This window comes from Chelmon rostratus, chromosome 1, assembly GCF_017976325.1.
Source record: "Chelmon rostratus isolate fCheRos1 chromosome 1, fCheRos1.pri, whole genome shotgun sequence".
In the NCBI taxonomy this organism is placed as follows: Eukaryota; Metazoa; Chordata; class Actinopteri; order Chaetodontiformes; family Chaetodontidae; genus Chelmon; species Chelmon rostratus.
In genome coordinates, this window is record NC_055658.1 from 27,631,200 (window position 1) to 27,653,082 (window position 21,883).

General features: G+C 40.8%; 1 protein-coding gene across 4 annotated transcripts; it reads left to right on the plus strand.

Annotated features, from left to right (window-relative positions):
• The first annotated feature begins 5,043 nt into the window (after positions 1 to 5,043).
• On the plus strand, positions 5,044 to 16,063 carry LOC121606351 (RNA-binding protein, mRNA-processing factor 2a). 4 transcript variants are annotated; one of them, XM_041936610.1, is made up of 8 exons: positions 5,045 to 5,510; positions 8,007 to 8,084; positions 9,488 to 9,526; positions 9,824 to 9,886; positions 10,937 to 11,087; positions 12,125 to 12,288; positions 14,216 to 14,288; positions 15,815 to 16,063. In XM_041936610.1, exons 1-7 carry the CDS (start codon positions 5,244 to 5,246, stop codon positions 14,279 to 14,281), a joined length of 828 nt encoding a protein of 275 aa, XP_041792544.1. In that variant the 5' UTR covers positions 5,045 to 5,243; the 3' UTR covers positions 14,282 to 14,288; positions 15,815 to 16,063. The 4 variants fall into 4 exon arrangements, with proteins under 4 accessions (XP_041792562.1, XP_041792544.1, XP_041792572.1 ...); XM_041936618.1 differs by having other exon boundaries at positions 5,047 to 5,510; positions 12,125 to 12,273; XM_041936628.1 differs by lacking the exon at positions 14,216 to 14,288 and having other exon boundaries at positions 5,044 to 5,510.
• Positions 16,064 to 21,883: the final 5,820 nt, after the last annotated feature.

Here is a 21,883-nt window from a genome sequence, read left to right on the forward strand (position 1 = left end):
TTTGGATTATCTGGTGGATACAATGAAGGGTAATTCAGTGAAATATATTGTTTTTTGTTAACGTGAAGAATCCCTTTAACTCCATAAAATCCAGTTTTCCACTTTTATTTTCTCTTAAGTAGCTTTAATGTTGTCATCTTTTTCCACTCTGCCTGACAGCATCATATCCTGCACATACATTCTGCTTCAACTGCAACATGATTTTCACATCAAGTGAAATATTCAAACCCAGGACTTTTTTTTATGGCTGTGCCGTTTCATCGAATGGAAATACTCTGTGTTCCCCAAACTTTAGTCTAACATATTTATATCTTTGTGAACTTTAGGATCTGCACTAGAATTTGAGATAAAGTCATGTGGTTTGAACAGTGTTTGGCAGACCCACCCAGGTGGGGTGTCACTCACTGCTCCTGAAATCTGATTGGCCGCACCACTATCTTAAGGTACGATTGGCTATCTGCCCACTGAGAGGAGGGAACCAGCGGTTTGAAGAGCATCTTTGAGTTCATATTGTTTTCGTAGTCTTTTGGAGATACAGTTTCTTTTTGAGGACTTAAAGTATGGAAGCTTTACGTTATGTTTGTATGGTGCCATTCTGTTTAATTGTGTTTATCTTTTAAACACAGGAATGTAAGAAACTAAGTTACTGCATTGTAGTAATTAAAGTAGATATGAGAAACAATAAATTAATGCTAATTCAACGTGTGCATGCACATACTTCATGCCACCCCAGTCAAGCAAGTCTGGACAGGCCACCGGACCATCGAGACAGTAGAGTTTAACAGGTTAAATGTTTCTGCTCAAAGGAGCCACAAAAGAAAATGTCTGTAAGACGTCAGAAGAAATTGTTTAGATTTTGTTGAAACTTCAAATATAAAACAGATATGAATGAAGGAGGACACATACACACAAACAGGAAACAGATCACTAGAGGGAACATTGCTTCTGCAGAGAAATACTGCAGGTATTTGATGATATTTAATATTTTAGAGAAGAATCATACATTACAACATATGTACAGCCTGGGGGGTTGGACACCTCCAAGGAGTCACAAGATGAATGTAAGGGGTCATGAGCTAAATACATGAGAAGGAAACAAGAAAAATACATCCATGTTTGCTCTCATCTTTGACTTTTGCTTCATTTTATTTTGAAATACTAGATTATTTCACCTCTTTATGCCTTTGAAATTATTAAAATCAAAACCTGTGAAAAGGGGTCACAAGTCAAAGATGATGGCAACCAATGACAAAGACTGTTGTCCAACTACATCTAATACTAATTCATACGTAATTCAGTTGAACGAGAGCCTGCAAAAGAATTATCTCATGCAATGTTATGGACATGACAGCTTCCTGCACTGACACCATTCAGTCCTTAAAAATCTACCGTGCATCTCCAGTGTTTCCAAAAAGGCAACAGCAAGGTTTGAGACATGTGGGATTAGTTGTGACGTAAAAGCCGAATACGCCCCCCCCCCCCCAGCAGGTCCACAAAAAAAGACAATTCTCCTGTTTCTTCAATTAATGAGAAGCAGCAGCCTAAAAGGCACCAACGTTCTGGAGCAGTCCATTTAGTCTAAAAAAATAAACATCTCTTGATAATTTCAAGTGGAAAAGTCTGAGCCCTCAATTATGTAAAGCCTCTATGCCGACGCAGGAGGGAAGAGGCCTGTGAATTTAGCTCCAAACGACGTCGAGCATTCCTTTAAATCCAGCCGAAGAGACGTATAAATAAGACATAGTTCAGCAGTACATCTATACAGCACTATCTTTAGCAGTGAAGAGGGCAGTGACATCTTTGGGCATAAAAGGTTCAGAGCTTCTGTGACTCATTTTTGCTTTTTAACCCTTTGCATCCCCGTGTTACACCACTGATTGTTTTTAATGAATTTTGGCATTTTTAGACAGTTGCATTAAAGAGTTGTGGGAAGAAGCAGAGAGAGGTGACGTGACACGAAACGAACGCATCCAAAAACATTTTCCAGACTGCCGAGTTTAGAGAACGTGCCTTAAAAGACAGTTTTAGTGATTTAATAAGTGGCCTCATTTGTCAGAAATAAGAGATGATTAAAAAATGTGAATTTCTTTACGAGCATATGTTGTTTTAACGCCTTCTCAAACGATGGGATTAATCTGCCTGTGTTTCACGCAAGGTCTCATAATATTAAGAGACATTTAGCTAATAGAGCTGGAAAAAGTGGTTAAAATCATTATCTGGATATTTATAACAATATTTACTGATGTAAATATATGGCAAATATGCAGTTATTTAATAACCCAACTACTATTTAAAATAAACTGTATTTTAACTATGTTTCACTGTCATTCACTGCAAAACATCAAATTCTTTGTAAGTGTTAAAGCACAGAAACGCTCATTTTTAATGGCTCCGACATAGACGACAGAAATTTGTACAACATGATAACATCATCACGAAACTGTCATAATGATAATGAAGATGAACCCTACAAAACAGAGAGATGCAGCTTTATGATCGTATTTCATGCATAACTCTGTGTCCATTTAGTGGACCGTAAGGAGAGCGGATGAGGTTTGATGTAATGGTCCTAAATCTGTGGACGAAGTACACGAAAACCTAATGGTACAGACTGTGCGAACTGTATGTGCTGAATGAATTAATGAACACTCAGCAGCATAGTCAATATTTCATAGGCAGTGAGTGTTTAAAATGATAAACAGAGCGTAATATATGTCGTTCCTTAAGATCCTCAAAACTCAAGCATAATACAGCTTCTGACTGAAGGCGAACTGGGTCAAATCTCTGCATATATTCTGGTTTATTTATTCCAGTTAAGCTTTATTGTCACAGAGAGGAAAGGTGAAACACATCACACGCACAGGACATAAAACATGACAAAATACAAAAATCATTTCCGAAAAATATGTAAAATGTGCTAAAGGCTGCCACACAAGCTCAAAACCCGGATCCAGCTGTCATCATCCAACCCAGTTATCAACAGTTAAAACAATATAATCATCATCGTCACCCATCTGACCTTCATTTTAGCTGATGGGACAGATTATAATTAATTCAGCTCTGTCAAAACCATGAGGAGCAGACATGTTAAACACCAAGAGGCCTTCAGCTTCCCTTCTACATACAAACACATCAGTCGTATACACAGCGCAGAGAGTCATTTTGGTAAAATGAATCAGGACAAGTCACCATTTCCCATGATTTCATGCAGGGCTGCAACTAAACATTATTTCTATTGTGGATCAATCTGCTCTTTATTCCCTCCATTAATCGACTGCTTGCTCTCTGAAATGGTCCTCTTGTGAAAATGTCTTGTTTTGTCCGACCGACAGTCCAAATCCCAGAGGTATTCAGTTTACGATGATATAAAACAGAGAGAAGCAGCGAATATGTTCATTGGAGAAGCTGAAACCAGTGAATGTTTGACCATTTTCCTTGAAAAATGACTTAAAAGATGATCTGATAATCAAAAGAGTACATATTTGTGGATTAATTCTCTGTCGATCGACTGAATGACTGCACTGAAACACAATTACAGGCCACTGACACTGAGACGAATACGTTATATTTCACTGTCGCTGAAGCTTTGCCCTCATGTTAGTCAGTGCGTCTTCTCATACTGGACTCCTCTCTCTCTCCATAGGCATGTACTGTATATATATTTACCACTAGTGTTCAGTGTGTACAGAAACGCAGTGAAAACAAAGCAGAAGCTTCACTATTTTTAGATCAAATCACTGAAGAAGTACGGCGGGAATACGTCCGTCCCCTCGGCCGCCCCCCCCTCCTCGCCCCGCAGGCCTGATTGTGTTCCTATACAAAGTCAGGAAACTGTCTGGCCTTTGAGAGCTGCCTTGTTGTGAGGAAACGCACTGCATGCTGGGCTCGCGTCCAGGGCCGAGCCTCAATACACAGCACAGGCCGTTTCTCCACCCACCCCAGCCTGGGCCCAAATGATTAAAACACACACAGGATGATTTAACATGATTTATTATTAGTAGTGTTAGTAGTAGTATTAGTAGTAGTATGCGATGTATTGATTTACATTTATAATGATATTATAATTTTTAAAAGAGTTTATATTTAAATAAGGTTGATCATCTTATTCTTTTAATAATTCAGCAACTAAATGTACACCTAATCACATCAAATATATTATTTTTATATTATGTTTTTTGCATCATCTGTGTCATTGGTGTGTGTGTGCCTGTGTGTGTGTGTGTGTTGCTGCAACAGAATAAATTTCTTTATGCACAAAAAAAGGGTTAAATCACAATTTGCTGTTAATTATCAAGTTGACTTCAAATGGCTGTACAATATATTGAACTACTAAACATATGAGAAAAATACAAACTGTCAGTTTTAATTTTTTTTTAATTTGCTGTGATATAATTCATCCCAAATGTAAATGAGTTAGACATAACTATATATCAGCAGTAAATTAAAACCATGTCATCAACAGTGAAACTTTAAATCCTTGTTGGTGTTTGATCAAAAGCACAAATACCTGTAATGAAATGTGCTGCATGAATAAAATCGCCTTTGAATGGGCCTTCATTTTTTGATTATTAAGGATGAAATTAAATAAAAAAGATAGATTAAAGTAAGCAGAGATAAATTAAATGTGTTGTCAGTATAAAGTCACGCGTCGGCCTCGGTAACGTGTCCCAGAAGCTGCACGAGAGCTAATATTATTGGAAAATTATTGATACAGACGTACAAACAAATAGAAAAAACAACAAAAGTTCCATAAAATAATAATCATAATCTAATTTTTGTCCTCTCTGATTCTAATATAGATTGTAGAGTTTTTGGGTAAATTACCATTGGCTGTCCGGGTGATGTGGCGGCGGAGGGGCCGGGTCCCCCTGCAACAGCTGAGCCTGATCTGCAGCTTGATTACGGCTCACAGTGGACTCCAACATAATTGATGACCTAATTGAAAAGCAGGAGGAGGAGGAGGAAGGGGGAGGAGGACGAGGTGGATGAGAGCGGGCGGGGGGGGTGCGCACTCGCAGACAGGAGGAGAGAGAGACGCGCTCCAATGAGAAAAGTTTACTTGTTCTTCCTCCGCACAGTCCCACAGCTGAGGGCATTGATGTGAGCGCAGAGGCTTTCTGTTTTTACGCGCACTTCTTTCCCCCCATCTTTCACCCTCACACACGGAGCACACATCCACCTTCTCACCTTTAGTTTAGCGCGTGTCTGTGTTTCTTTTTCCTCCCTTTTCCTCCCTTTTATGAATGATTCTCTCTCGCAGCACTTCTCCCGCTGCTAACATATCCTGGGATACCTCGCCGCCCTCGTCCGCACGACCTCACCTTGGCACATCTTCGGTCCTCAAGTTCAGACGCCACCAGGACTTCCACTGCAGCTTCAGACGCACTTGGGGGAAATACGACTCGACGAAGAAAGACTTGATCCTCCGTGCAGCAGCCGACGAGGCCACCGCCAACATGAGTCTCAAAGCTGACGCAGAGCCGAATAACAACGTTTCCATCGAGGAGGAGGTGAGTTCCGCTAAAGTTTGCTTCCTCCGCCGCGCCGCGCCGCACTTTGCCGCGGCCGCGTTCACCTTCACCGGCACGCCAATAAAACACTTCCCGGGCCTTCTACGCTGGCTTGCATGTTGCGTGTTGGGTGAAGTGCCGCTAACTTACAGCGGCTTTTTCGCTCTCCTCTGAAGTCCCGAGGCAGCTAAAAGGAAGCAATGAAGCGCAGTTTAAAGGGGCGAAGCCTTTTCCAGTGGGCAGTTAAAGCACATGAGACACTAACAGTCCAAAGTGTTGTTTCCACATGCGTTTGTTCACTTTCTGCAGGTTGAAATGTGCATCAGCAGGTGTGGAATAATTACAGCAAGCAACCACTAACATGAACCGAGCTAGAGGCTCTTTTTTAAATATATTTTACTTCATGTTTGTGACTGTTTCCTCCTGCAATTAGTCAGTACTCATGAGGCTTTATGTTAGCTTCACGTGTAATTTGAAAAACAGCAATCTGATAAAAAAATTATTTCGGGTTTTTAAAGAAAAACGCTTTAAATTAACTTAAAAAAGAGAAAATGTCATATAAATTAAATATCTTGTGCAGCCTCTAATTGTCAAAATGTCTTTTTTTTCCCCCTCAGCATCCTCAGTTAATTCTCGTGACTTTTTCTGCGCTTGTTTGCGTTCAGGTGCCAAACAAAATAAGATGCGTCACACAAACGCTGCAGGTTTGGCATCTGTAATCTCAGTGTTCCCTCTTCTGATTTGTGAGGAGTTGGACCTGAAACCCAGAATAAAAGGCAATTACACGATATCCTTATTTGCAATTTGTGGGTCCAAAATTTTTATTTTTATTTTTTAAATGTAATACTATTAAAATCAATATTTAAATGAAGCTGGGTAATTGAGTTCCCTCCAGTAATCCGTGGTGACTTGTTACAGCTGCCACTCTTCAGTTCTGTGTGGCCAGCTATATTTCCTCCTTAATGACTCCTTATGGAGAGACACTGAGGGGAGCGCTGGGCCTTTTGTTGGGCCTCCTTTGTTCCCATTATCTTTCAACAAAGCCATACTTGACTTTTCTTAGCCTAATTTGCTCTTTTATTTTCTTCACCTTGTAATTAAGGGCAAATATTAAGCAAACAGACCAGACATTTATTTAATTTAAAGAGTCTGTTTAGAGACCTGTTAAATCAAGATCTTGTTAATCATCAATGGCTGTTTTTTTTTTTTTCCTGCAAATCCAGCTAAATATATTTTAAGTGCAGATTTTATTAAGGCCAATACATGGTGTCGGGACTCCACCACACTGGCAGTCCTGGAGCCGGTGGACAGATTAAAACATCTCCATTGAGCTCGTGTCCAGCTGAGCCGGCCTTGAATATCTGTATGTGCTGACTTGTAAAGGGATGAGGATTGCTGCTGTGCAGCACCTGAAAAATGCCGGCGGGCCGGCAGGGTTGGGGCCTCGGGTCAGAGGAAGGAAATGGTGTCACGCTGTGCACTGTTGTCCAGTGCTGTTCGTCTGGCAGCCCCATTGTACTGAGGGCCTCCCCACTAGCTGGGAACTAATGGGCCTCGCACTGCACACTTTATTTCCCCGGCCACACTGATCTGTAAATCCACTGATCAGGGCCAGTCCAGGGGTCTTTGAAGGGGGTCCTGGGGTCCCCAGCAGGGTGAAGACCATCTCATGTTCATTTTTAGCTCATAACATGTGGGAGGAATGACAGGAAGTAGCAAAATATCTGTTTGTAGTCATACATGGAAGATTGTTCAGATCTGATAATGAGACACTTCTAAGGGATTGTTTTGAAATCACTTTCGTCAGGTGGTCATCTGTTTGGGTCTCGGGTCTTGTCTGGGTCAGGACCCAGCCAAGGGGGCACTTGATAAACCTGAGAGGCCAGAAAAAGGTTAAAGGAACGATAAAACAGAAAAAAACAGTTCTGTTCTGCAAGTTTATTTTTCAGACTTTCCTCAAATCTTTGCTTCATTACTTACTGGATAATTTGACCTCTTTTCAGGCCTCTAACTTCAAATGAAAGCATCTTGGAGGGAATAATCGCTGTTTCACTGGACTGCTCACAACCTGTAAACATGCAAACTGATGAGAGGTTGCACGAGCTGTGCACCATCTTGGTGTGAAGAGTCAAATGTTGGAAACAAATGGAAAAAGCACTCGTATAACGAACACTATATTCTGTAACCAATGCGTTTCAGCTCTTGGGCTTCATCAGTTTTTGTTCATTCCCTTTCTCTTTTTGCAGGACTTGATACTGTGAATGTGTCCTGCTCGTACAGTTTTGTGGAAAGCTTTCCCAAATCCATAAGTGTGTTGGTTATTAAGGCGGAATGAGATGTGTTGGGACCATGGCCAAGCATTTTTATATATATATATTTGTAGCTCTCAGTTCTTGTCCCACATGCTGCTGTTTATGGAGACTCAAGACGAGATACTGAATAAAATTACAGTGAATATTAGTCACTTCCATCTGACCTAAAGCGTTTTGTTTGCAGGTACGAACACTGTTTGTCAGTGGCCTACCAGTTGACATCAAACCACGGGAACTTTACCTTCTCTTCAGACCTTTTAAGGTAAGTTACAGCCTGTTTCTAAGAGAAGAGGATGTTGCATGTTGCACAGATTGTGAGGCAAGTTTTGTGATTTGGGGTATGTAAATGGAAAATATTTGACCTCTCGCCTGTCTTAGAAATGAAGCAAAGGTAGCTGCTGTGCGTCAGGTGCTGGAAAAGAGTCATGGAAAGTGTTTAGAGAATAATTATCTGCACTCGGAGGACGACCTTTAAACATTTTATCAAAGTATTGAGGGAGCCAGTGTAATCCAGCGTGCAGGTAATCTGTCAGTAATATTCCTGCATGTGGCATTTGATGCTGCAGCTCACGCAGGAAGTTTCTGCGCTTTTTTTTTTTTTTTTTGTAGAAAACAATCCTCCCGTTAATGGAAGTCCAGATATTTGCATATATGGAAATGAGGCCACATCATTGTTTGTCCATCGCTCTGTTTTTTTGACTGGGCTCCAGTTCCATAAACACCCCTCCCACCCGTGTCCTAACTAACCAAATTGGAAGTGGTATCCCTCGCACATGGATGATCTTGTGGAATGTGTAAATGAGTAGCCCTCGCGATTGGCCAACCAACCCTCTCCGTGACCCAGCTCGCCCACCGTGTAGGGAAATTTTTATTTCCTCCCGTAACGTTACGGAGATTGTGAAACCACCGAAATGCTTTGTTTTCATAAGTCATTGTAACACTTTTTGCCTTGAGCTTCTGCAGCGGGCAAACACAGCACAGTGTGTGGAAATGGGGTCAAATCTGATTTCATTCAAGGTTTACGTTCAGGCTTGATCCAAATAAAAACCTTTTTTCCCTCTACCAGGATTTTTCATGAGAAACCTGTTGATATTACAATATTATCTGACTCCAAGCCTTGTGTTTAAACTCTGAATTACTGAAGGTAAATCTGGTTTGGATTGTTGCTAAGGATTTATCACAGCCAGTGAAAGTTGTTTAATTTTCCGTGGTTGTAAATCAGGATCAGGAGAGATCCCATTTATCAATAGTCTGCTCAGGCAAAATTCCCCTTTCGTTTCTGAGGAATTTGCTCATGCTTTAACCAACGCTTGTGCTGTTTTTTTTTTAACTTGGTTTACAATCAGTGGCCTTATTGGAAAGTCGTGTTTAATCTATGCTTAAACTAAGAGAGAACCCTCACATACAGTATCTGATAACGTGCCTCCTCTTATTTTTATCTTTGAGGTTTTTTACCTGTACTGAAAGCTGCATTTGTTGGAAATGTGCATGTTTTATCTCATTTTTTGCAACAAATATAAGCACTGTAAGAGAAGGACCCGTGATGTCCTGCTCAAACTGAAGGTGCACGCAAGCAGGTTCCTCTTGATATAGCGAGAAGTGTTCATGCCTGACTTCCTGCATGTGACTCCTGGGTGGATAATTGGCTATCTTTCTTCCCCGCAGGGTTATGAAGGGTCACTGATTAAGTTAACATCAAAACAGGTGAGATGGCTTCCATCAGTGGAAGGAATTGCTTTAATGCTACACTGAAATACTATACAAATATCCAGGCAGTGTTGGCTGTCTTTGTAACTTCAACGCTGGCTAAAGAATCTTAAAAAAATGATAAATTATCCTTTTTTCTTGGTGATTTGTTTGGCACCACAGCATGAATATTGTGAAATTAAGACAAATAATCAATGTGAGATTTGACAGAAATGCAGGTTCTTGTTGTTAAGGAGGTCTGCCGTTGGGGGTCGGTTGTCACAGCATGTTTTTTTTTCCCCTTTTACCTTCCAGCCTGTCGGGTTTGTAACCTTTGACAGTCGGTCTGGAGCTGAAGCTGCGAAAAATGCACTAAATGTAAGCATTCCCTTGTTTTGTTTTGTTTTTTATTATTGATTTATTTCCTCTCTTTGAGTCTGTTGCAGTTGGATTCTCCCCTTTCTTTTACTCTCCTTTTATTAAATGTTTTGTATTTCTTAGATTTGTTCTAACCTTTGCTTAAACCTGGAAAAAAAGAGTGATTGGGAGATTCTTCTTTCCCTTTGAATTTCTCAAAGCCAACCCATTGTGTCTTTTATAATTCAATGGCAGGGGCATTTTTGGAAAGAGGCCAGAATCCCATAGCCTTACGGTAGTTTACTTTGACCTTGATACACATCCCTTCTTAGTCTGGTATAGCTTTCCTTATTTTGCATATCACTGCTTTACTGTAATACTTGTTCTATAGCCACATGTTGTAGTGTTATTTGGACACATCTTCAGTAGTGTAACCTCTTATTTTGTCACCCAGTAGCCCACATTGGCAGTATCTAACACTTCTCTCTCATAGCTAGCCTTCCTTATGAGCATCACCTCTTAGACACACCAGCAGTCACACACACAGACACACACACACACCAAAATACTACTCACCTGCATGTGGGCACAATGCTTAGGGCACAAGAACACAAGCAGGGTTAAACCACCTGACAGGAATTACACTCAAAGTCTCGCCATCGGCCCTTTTCCTCGTCTCCCTCTCCTCCTGGCTCGTGCGACGGGGTGAACTCCTCCTCCAGTCGCCTGTGCTCTTAATTTCGTCATGAGGAAAAAGAGATGCAAGCATGTTGAAATATTTCAGGAGTGTATCCTTCAGTCTGCCATTTTTTTTTTTGAAGATGTCACCTTTTTATGAGCAGTTTTAGTTCTGTGAAAGCGGTCAGGTGGAGACGGGTGCATTTAAACATCCCACAGGAGGACAGAGCAGTGTTTAGCTGAAGGGAAGCTTGAAGGATACATCCTGAGTATTGAAACACGGCTTTAGGAAAGGAGGCCATGTGAGACTGCTGAGCTACAGCCCCCTCAAACTCAGCCCACCTCCTTTACGATACTATGTCCCCCTCCTCCCCTCCTCCGTCTCTCCCCCAGGGTATCCGTTTTGACCCCGAAAGTCCCCAGACCCTGCGCTTAGAGTTTGCTAAAGCCAACACGAAGATGGCAAAGAGTAAGCTGATGGCCACACCGAACCCCACAAATATCCACCCTGCTCTAGGAGCACACTTCATTGCACGGGACCCATGTAAGTTGTACGGCTGCACCACTCTAGGCTCTCTCATCCACTCTCACCTTGGCAATGCCAGCTCTCGATTGCCCTTGTTACCAGTTTTTAAAGCTGTCTTTGAATTATGTGGCATTAAAGACAAATGGGCAGGGGTTTAAAAACAGTATCTAACAAATTAAAGACTAACTCACTTCCACATGCATGTGTCATCTCGACTCTTGAGACAGCCGCTTTGCTTCTGTCCAGCTGGGAAATTCCACTATCGCAAGGTCTAGTCAGCAGTAGCGTCTCTGCTCCCTTTGCCTAAACACCTGCTGGATTCGTTCGTTTAGACAGGTGATGGTTGACAACAGGGCTGAGCTGCGTTCAGACCAGATTTCGCCTGGTTATGTGGCAAAAAGCAGGAGTGGACAGGAAACAGCATGAGTAGGGTTGTAAACCTTTAAGCCGTGCGCCCTGCTAATAGGCTGGTAGGCTAAAAACAGCTTGTTCAGAATTATAGTGTTTTATTAAACATTTTCCTGTCATTATCATCTGTCCTTGGACCAAACAGCATCCTTTCTTGTCTGCTTATGTGTCACCATGTAGCTATTAGACAAAGGATGTAATGAATATATCCTAACTGACAGTCAGCTCATCAGCTCGCAGACTGAGTGGACATCTGAAAGTCTTGCACTTTGCAAGTCCAGTCAGATTTAACTCTGTGTGAAGGGAAAGAAGCGAGTCGATTCACAGCTTGAAGCGAATACATCCCGACCTCTTCCACATGGAAATGAATGAGAAGCAAAATCTGGTCTGACTGCACCTTCAAGATTGTAAAAGTTATATTCTTTTAGTGAATTATTACTACAATATTTCATCCATGGTTAGCTGTAAACCTAAAAGCCACATTATGATGACACAAACGGTACCAAAACCTCTGTTTGCAGCATGTTTTGATTTCACATTTTCTTATTTCAAATGTTTAGCCAGTTTACTGGTTGCTTACGTGATGCACTCATGCTCAAGGGTGGGTCAGTCAGCCTTTTGTTTCCTCCGACCCTGTACTTCCCCAGATGACCTGACAGGGGCAGCACTGATCCCAGCATCTCCGGATGCCTGGACTCCTTACCCCCTGTACACCACGGAGCTGACCCCCGGCCTCCCTCACGCAGCCTTCACTTACCCGGCGGCCGCTGCCGCTGCTGCAGCCCTCCACGCCCAGGTGAGGGACCAACCGGTGTGTGTTTCTTTTCTCTTCTTTTTTTATAGTACACCATTCTTTAGTACATGTTCAGCTCTCACAATACAGGGAACCTTTTATAGATGCACGCAATGAATGCCTGCACCCAGGGACGCTACTGATAATCCTACACAGCTGCCATTAAATGCATGATTTGTGTAAAAGTTGCAGCGTGCACGTGTTTCGTCTCGCTCAGTTTGTCCATCACAGCCGCAAAGATGATTCTTGAGAGGGAGGCAGTGTAATTCTGACAGTTAACCAAAGGAGAGGATTAATGAAGCCTAATAAGAGAATAATATGGTGCACTGCTAAAAGCAAAGGTTTGGATTCTTGACTCAAGCCCAGTGGTCCTCTGAGGTATTACAATAACAGCACAAAGACCTGCAGAAGCCAACAGAGATATCAAGTCTTAAAGTCAATGTTGGCTGCACAACTTGTGCCCAGTCTTAATATTATGGAACAGGGGGTGAATGGAAGTTAAAACCATGAGTTATTCTGCAATAAAAAGATGTGTCATTTTGAAATGGAAAATATCTTGACTCCTGCTCTGCCATCAGTGGACGTCATGCGTACATTCTTTGAAGTAGTGTAACCTTACAGTACACTTACCTTAAATCCCTCTTTGTGGTTGTCGTCTGGCTGCTCTTGGCTCTCTGCTTCCTTCTTGTGGATGAGTCTCAGACATGGAGGTATAAATCTTTCCTTTTAATGGAGCTCCATGTGTCCCCGTCTTCGTGCGCTGGAGGATAAAAGCTTCTCTCACTGATAAAATGCTGATAAAAATCAAATGTTTTGGTCTGCAGTGTAAACTGAAGAAGCAGAAATCAGTCCAGAAAAATACAAATTTGCACCAACTAATACTTGATACAAGGTTTGCACTCAGACTGCAGCTGCACTTTAAGTGATAATAATCTTCAACATTGTTTAAGTCCGTGAAATCAATTTAGTTAACTCATCATTTCTTGATCTGGTTTGCAAATATTCATTTAAAACTTCGTAACAGGACTTCCATCATGTCCTGAAAATTAGAATGAACAAGACGGGGGAGACATGGGTGTGCAAAGTATTTACGTTGCAAGCTATCAGCAGTCTAAATGCTACAGCACTAGTGCAGTGGGCAGGGCCTTTGGTAACAATAGCAATGGAAAATATTTCTCTTGTTGGGTCATTTAAAGTTCATTGTGATCCAACTTCTTCCTGCAATGTAAGAGCACGGGGGAGTGCTACACGGCAAGTGGGCAGCTATTACATAGGCCATTTTGTCGGGCACAGGAGGCGCAGGAATGTAAGGCATTTGCTTGGAGAAATTGTTGGAGCTGATGGCCTTCTCTGGAGGTGCCAACTTACTGTCCACGTTCCTGTTGGAACATAAGCTGACTGTGTAGCCACACAAAGGGGGGAAAAGCCTTTTTAATTGCAATCTGATGAAAGCTCCCTAAAATGCCCCCAGTTCTCTTCCCACTGACTCTCGGCCTCGTTAGTCTGACTGTATGACACAGCACTGCAACGTCAAGAGTCTCTAAATGTCTCTGAACAGCTGTTGATAACCTCCTGAGTGTCTTCAGCTGGTAGGCCCTGCAGTCGTGGCCTCTATCCTGTTTAATTCACTGAAGAAAGGTTTTAGTCACAGGTGTGGAAAAGGTAGAGGCACACCAGCTCTCACCCTGTGGAAATGTTTAACACATGGAGAGGTTCAGCTCTCCACATTTCCATGCCCGATAATTACTCGAGGACTATTGTCCTCAGTGAGCAGCTACGTGACCCACATTCCCATGGCTTCAGTGACCAGAGCTTAAAGGGACAGTCCTCCTAAACCTGTTTGCCGAGTAAATTTCAAAGTGTGTTAATTGAAGGAATCTGCAGGATTGAAGGACTGAAGCCTGGTGTTGGTCTGGTGTACATGACTATGTTTGTGTTTCTTTAGATGCGCTGGTACCCCACTCCCTCTGAGACTTCCCAGCCTGGATGGAAGTCCCGGCAGTTTTGTTAGATATTTAGTGAGTAACCTTTGGTCCAACAGTGTTTTTAGATTTGCCAACCCCCACCCACTGTCCTCCAACTGCTAACCTGATATCATGCAAACTGAAACCTGCATAATGACACTAACACAATGTTTGACTGAGAACTGCAGCATGTGTCAACAGAAGTGAAATGCCTAAAAAACTGATTTGGTGTTAAAAGATGCAGCTGGTGAGATTCTATATTTTCTTTTTGCTAACAAATCTCATGAAAATATCAAAACCAACAATGTGTTAGTCCACCTCACAATACTTTCCAGCTTCCAAAACCAGTCTGTGGCGCTCAGCCCCAAGTCCTACGACCCCGATTCCAAAGAAGGTGGGACGCTATGAAACATGAATAAAAACAGAATTCAATCATTTCCAAACAAAATGTGTTCCAGAGCCCATGTAGCAACATCCTTTATACAATCATGTGTTCAGGTGATACTTTCACCTGTTACCAATCAACCTGTTTACCTGTGGAATGATCCAAACAGGTGTTTTTGGAGCATTCCACAACTTTCCCAGTCTTTTGTTGCTCCTGTCCCAACTTGTGTGAAACATGTTGCTGCATCAAATTCAGAATAAACAGATATTTACAAAAATCAATGAAGCTGATGAGGTCAAACATTAAATATATTTGTCCTGTTTTCAATTGAGCATATATAAAATCTCACTCTGTTATGTTTTATAGTGTCTCAACCTTCTGTGAATCTAAAGACAAATCTTTGAAGACAGGCCATGAATACATTATATACCTTTTTTTATGTTAAATGGTTCCCTTAAACATCTGGTCACTGTAATTTGTGCATTTGTTGCAGGTGTGTATTTACATCAGCTGGATGATGTATGTGGGACTGGTGCAAAATTACCTTTATGCTCATATTCATGGTAATGAAGGAACATGTCACCAACAGTGTGGCTCATTGATTTGTTTTTAGTCATTTTTTTGACAAATGGAGCTCCATGGCACAGGTGAATAAACAGTAGGATCAAATAATTGTTTGTTTGGCATTTTCATGGGATTTATTGAAAAGAAGAAAAAATACAGAGTTATCACCATCTTTGTAGGCTTGTGATTTCTATATTTTTCTAAGACAGCTTCACTTATTCCTCTATGATATAGACTTCCATTGTTGTTCGAAAGCTAGTCAAAACACTCTCTGGGTCTGCTCTGGGTGACCGGTTCCTTCACTTCAATGAAGCTGGGAACTGCAGTTTTTAGTCAACTCCACATTCACCATCCTGCTGCCATGAAATACTACCAAATGTGTTCTCATCCACAGCTGAAAATAGTCTGCAAAAAATGCATTGTTTACTTCTGAAACTATAGAAGTAAGAGGTAGCCTTTTTAAAAATGATTTTCATCTTCAGTAGGGACAGACTAACACATTGGTTTTGGGTTTTCATGGGTTTTTTGACAAGAGAATATAGAATAAAACCCTTTTTATCCAGTTTGTTTTTTGAAATGAAGGCTTATCTGTCATGTTCGGACTAACTCCTGTTCTCCCCGTTTCCTTCAGGCCTCTGGAAACCACACCTTTGTCCAGCTGAAGTGAGGTTTGCCAAGCTCTTCATTATTTTATTCAGGTTTATTTAATGGACAAATGTGCATTACTATAAACAAACAGTATTTATATCTCCTCCCGATTGTCTCTGGGGGGAGTGTGAGTTGAAACCATCTTGCTGTCGACAATCTGAGCTTATCCTTGGCAACTATTGCGGTACCATCGTAGCACTTCAAAAAAAAAAAAACCCTCATGCAAAGCCTAGTCAAACTCCATGGATCGTAATTGCTGAGGAAAATTTACAAATTGAAGTTACCGTTGTTAAGCTAGTCCTTCCAGGGGTGACCGCTGCTCCTGGGAGGTTTAGAAGCGTTAAGAGTCATTGCATGTTAGTCTTTTTGGCATGAATTTAGAACGCAGACTTCTGTGTATCCTGATTTTCTTAGTGTTTGTGTTGCCTCTTTACCTTGGCCTAGACAGCGAAATGTTTTGTTTTCCTGTAGAACCTTGGTCTTACCTCTGTGAAAGCTAGGCTGTTGTGTAAATGGCTTATCTCGCATGGACCTTGTGAATGCATCCCTACGTTCTATGACAACCCCAGTCCCTATGATCATATCAATGTCTGTCATTATTTGAGCAAAGGAAAGTACAAATATTTTTGTACTTTTTGCGTAATGTATATTTATGCATTTTTGTGCAACTAAATAATGAACCTGTATAAGTTGGATGTTTAGTCGTCTCTTGTGTTTTTGGTGTTACTTTTTGATCCTATAATCCTGTTGACGTAGTTTTAAAGAGGAAAAAAGTGCAATTTGTTTAAAGGGGAAGTGGGTATCTGTCAAAAAAATGCGATTCTGAACGTGGCTCGTGCCATTCTGCTCAAATGAGATTGCTGTAAAACGATTTGTCAGAATGTGAAACTGGACTACAAACGTAAAGGGTTGCTTTTTTGGGGGGGGCCGTTTTGAAATGGGGAGCAGGATTAGAGAGATGGAGGAATTTAGTTTGTGGTTTAGAACATGTTTGTCTTTGTATCTGCTGTGCATAAGATGTAAAAAATATTCCCATCTTATGAATAAAGGAAGTGAATGCATTTGTTTGCATCTGTCATTTATCACTGCGGCGAGTCGGCGGCCAATCAGAACTAACAAACCGTCTGACACAGCTCAAAGAATTGAAGTGTGTGTGGACATCAGATGTTGACATCAATAATTCATGCCAACTTTTCATTTGTAATGCACCATTGCATTAGTGTCCCTTTGCATCATGCGGCGGGTTGACCTCCACTCTCCGCCCTCATAAGCTGGTTAAGATGTGCGGCTCAACCAACCGTGACGGCTCCTCGAGGGACTCTTAAATGACTCTTCCCAATACAACCAGCTGCTTAATTGTAGTGGCGACGGTGCTGGTGGTTAACTGTAAACATTCGTCCATATTGTGCCAATTAGGTTATGGCACATAGAGGGTTGGTACTGCATCAAATGCTGCCTTTTACAACACTTGATATAATTCCCAGTGACAGCTTCACTGTGGCACATTTATACAGCGTCAAATGAGTGACGGCTTGAAGTTAAAGCTTTAATATTATGTTTTTATGAGTAGGAGTTATTTGATTTCTGTTTCTATTTTTTGATATTATCAAAATTAAGATTGGAGAACAAAGACAAGTGATCAATTGACTAGTTTTGATAAGTTAATTATAAAGTAAAAATGTTGAATATTTGCTGCTTCCAGTTTCTCAAATGTGAGAGTTTGCTGCTTTTCTGTTGTATATCATTATGTACTGAGTATGTGTGGGTTTACACTGTCGGTCAGGCAAAACATGTAAAGACCTCACTGAGATCTGAGAAACTGATTTTTAATGGTTTTTGGTCATTTTCTAAACTAAACCATCAGAGAAATTTGCAAAGACTATTGGAGACTGTAATGCATAAATGGATGTTGACTAATAGAGAACTGATCACTTAAATATTGAGTTAAACCCAAACGAACAACGCAGCTCAGAAGTAGCAAATCTTTCTCAAGAAAGAGCCACCTACCCTCGATGGAAAAACGGGTCATTTAACATCACTTTCTCACAGAATATTTGGATTGACATGAAATCAATAGAGTGTGAAGAAGGCGATGCTGCGGACCGGAAGGCAGAACGTTTGCTTTTCTCTGCAGATACAAGCTGATATTCCAGCATCAGATAAACCTCAACATAAACTGTACAATCCCTTCTGTTGCAGAGAGTCTTTTGTCTGCATAAAACACAATTTCAGTATACTTTTTAAATTAATTAATCCTAAAGTCATCCTTCCAGGCTGCAACAGGAATTAAAACAGCGTCTAGTACAAAATGAAGTTCACATCAAGTAAATCAACAGTTAATTTAAAGGTTAAAGCAAAATCACACAACAACAGACTTGCTGATTTATGTAATGACTGTTGGCATTACTGTATCTGTTTCTAGCTTCTTTTTTTTTTGCAAGAAATTAGTCTAAATTAATGAAGCCCTCCATCTCATTACAACAGGAGGGCTGAACAGCAACAGCTTCCAAGAAGAGGGTCCCAGTGTAATGTACAATATAATCTTAAGCATCCATATTTTGTCCTGTGAAAATGAAAATGGTTGTAGTTATTTGTCCTTCAGTTTCAGAGAAATGTGGGAGAAAAAGGGCATTTTCATTTGTGTTTCTTATATTTCAAACAATTCTATCAGATCCACATCTTTGTACAGTATATGCACATTAATCTACATAACTACTGGATTGTAAATTCACTATAATTCATGTTGTTGCAATTGAAGAAATCACTTTAAAATGATGAATATGCAGAATATAAGAAGAAAAACAGCTTCTTCTGGTTCGACAGTAAAGCAGCAGGATGCTGTCAAAGCCGCCTGGAGATTCTTTTTGTTGCAGGACTTTGTCGCCCTCTACTGACCCAACGTCCACACGAGCAGCTGGAGAAAGCAGCACCAGTCCTGGAAGTTAAGGGCATCTACTGTACAGATAAGTGTCTTTCTGTCAGCTGTGCTCTCAAAAACATCAGCACTCACACAGCAGAATGTGCATTTTAACATACGCATCGCACAATGAAATGTCATAATCTGTCATATATTTGCAGCAGGATATTCTACATGATCAAACTGCTAATGTGTGTGTTTATGCCATAGCAACATCTTTGTATTCTTACAATAGGTAAGTGAAGGATGCTCGAGGTCAGGGCTTATCACAGTTTATCACACTTAATTCAATACCATCAGTAACCTCGTCAGCCCTCCACAAACAAACAGGAATTTCTTTGTCTCCATCCAGGGTTTTAAATCATCAACAGGTAGCATCACCTGTGGACTGCCCCAAAGATCTATTCCTGCAACCAATTTTACTCTCACTATACATGTTACCCCTCGAACATGTGATTCAACACAACGTCTTGTTTCACTGTTCACCGATGATCCACAGTTAGACCTCTCGGTTAAACCACATGGACTGAACAGTCGAACCAGACTGCACTCCGGTTTATGCATGTCCTATTATTTAACAGTAACATAACAGAGGTTTTGATCTTCGGTCTCATTTACTGCCAGTGTTTCGTCTGTGGCATAACAGCAGCATACCAGAAATATCATCCAAGCTTGTTTTATTAAGTTTTATAAGACACATGCTAAATTTTAATGACACAGAAAAGCTCATACATGCTTTATACCATCTCTCCTCCTGTCACTATTATTAAGTGAATCTAGCAGGTCCTGTCAAATCACTCCAATTTTAGCATCATCATTATCGCCCTTTAAGTTTAGAAGACATTTCAAAATTGTATTATCTACCCACAAGATTATATGAAAGAACTTTTAAGCGCTCACGGTCCAGCCAGGCTCCTAAAACTAGATGATCAAAACCTTTTCATTGTTCCAATGACCAGACAGAAAACCGAGGGCGACTGTCAGCAGACTCCTTTTAAAAGAGCTCCATTATAACATCACTTTAATATGTCTTCCTTATGCTATGATTTCATGGTGTTCTATGTGAACTTTATAGGCATTATATATTTAAATTGTGCTTGTTTTATTATCATCATTTTATTATTTTTACATGCACTTCCATGTTTTTTACACTTCTGTTTTATATGAAATCATTATTTATCTGCCTTATGTGGGATCATCTCATGTGGTTATTTCCCTTTGCTCTAAATTTGCCTATTCATAGCTCGTTTCTTTTATCTACAGTTTACTTATTTATGTGGACTCAATCTTTTATTTTGCACTTGCACTTCCATCTGTTATACATGGGCTCAATGCCGCTTGATATATGTGTCCTCATGTTCTTAATGTTTGTATTTTCAGACATGTGATTCGTATGTGATTCTTTTTTCCTGTAAATCCTCTGATCTGATGTTTGAAAAGTGCTATATAAATCAAATTATTATTATTATTTCCAGTTTTCCAGGCCTATGCTGTGTGCATTATCCGTTTAAAGTGGAACCAGCATGGTTTTATCAAACCACATGACTCTCCATAACTGCATTTTATGTCTGATTTGATATATTTTTATTTGTGTGCTCATGTTCAAATATTCTTTGTCCTCACTGGACTGATTCTGCTGCTGCCGCGTTGACTTTATTTTCCACGTGGATCAATAACTGAATCTTATTCAGCGTTAAATTCAGGTCGTAATGCAGACAGTTAACTGGAAAGTTTAAATCCTTTCATGTTTTATCTACACTGCTCTCTGCTGTGTGTGTGTCCATTATGCAGTCAAAGGTTTGGACGCACCTTCTCATACCTTTTATTTCCCCCACTGTAGATTAAACTACTGAAGACATCAAAACTATGAAATAACGCCTGGAATTATGTCGTAAAAAAGCTAAATGTGCTTTATATTTATGTGCAACCACCACGGGACAAGAAACAGTTCCCTCTCCTGCAGAGAATACGTTCATTATGGTTACCAGCCTCAGAAATCACTAATTAATGGCACCTCAGTTTAGAGCCCACATAAATGCTTCACAGAGTTAAAGGACCAAAGGATCACAACATCATCTGTTCAGAAGGGACTGTGTGAATCAGGCCTTCATGGTTGAACTGCTGCGAAGAAGCCACGACAGAAGGAGATCAACCAGAAGAAGTGAATTGCTTGGGCTGAGAAACACAAGGAATGGACATTAGACCAGAGGAAATCCGTACTTTCAGACTTCGTAGTTCCATCAGAGAGAAGGTGAGCGGATGGTATCTGCATGTGTGGTTCCCAACGTGACTGGTCCCATCTGGTTTGTGCTTTGTGGGACCATCATTTGTTTTCCAACAGGACAATGCCCATAAACACACCTCCAGGCTGTGTGAGGGATGTTTGACCAAGAAGGAGAGTGATGGAGTGCTGCGTGAGATGCAAGCCGTTAGAGAAGTTCCAGTGAGGAAAGTGAGAGAGCAGCACGCAGCCTCCCTCGCTGCCACTGCCGAGATCCCCTCAAACGAAGACCTGAACCCCCAGCTGCTCAGAGGCTAACAGGTCAGACTGGGGTGGTGCTGGGCAGCATCCAGTCTGATTATTACCTTCATTTAACCGCGTCCTCTCGGAGATGTTGAAATCTGTTCTGCAAGAAAGGCCTGAGAACAGCAGAAGAAATGTGAGGCGAAAGAAGACATGCAACCACATGCAACCAGCATCCAAAACAATCCCAAACATCTCTGAAAAGGTCCAAAATTAAAATTCATCCAATGGGATGGGCTTTCAATGTTTTAAAGCCCCTTTTCAAAGCTGGAAGGTTGTTCCTCTAAGTTCCGCATTTATTTGTGGGAAATCAAGAATTAAACAGTCCTGGGATCTGATCTGACGAGCAGCAGTTTTAAATTTTATATGAGATGTATGAGATATACTGAGGCAGCTTGATGCAATCAATACAATATCTGTCTCCTGTGATGAATTCAGTATCAAGACGAGTACAAGATAACTCAATTTATCAGTCTCAGTGTACGCCCTGCTTTTCCATTCTGTTTATACCTGTTTTTATTTAACATATTTCTTATTCACTTATTTGCTTTAGTTGCTTTGTTACTTGTCAGGTTATTATAATCTTTTGATGCAACTGCTTAAAAAAGACA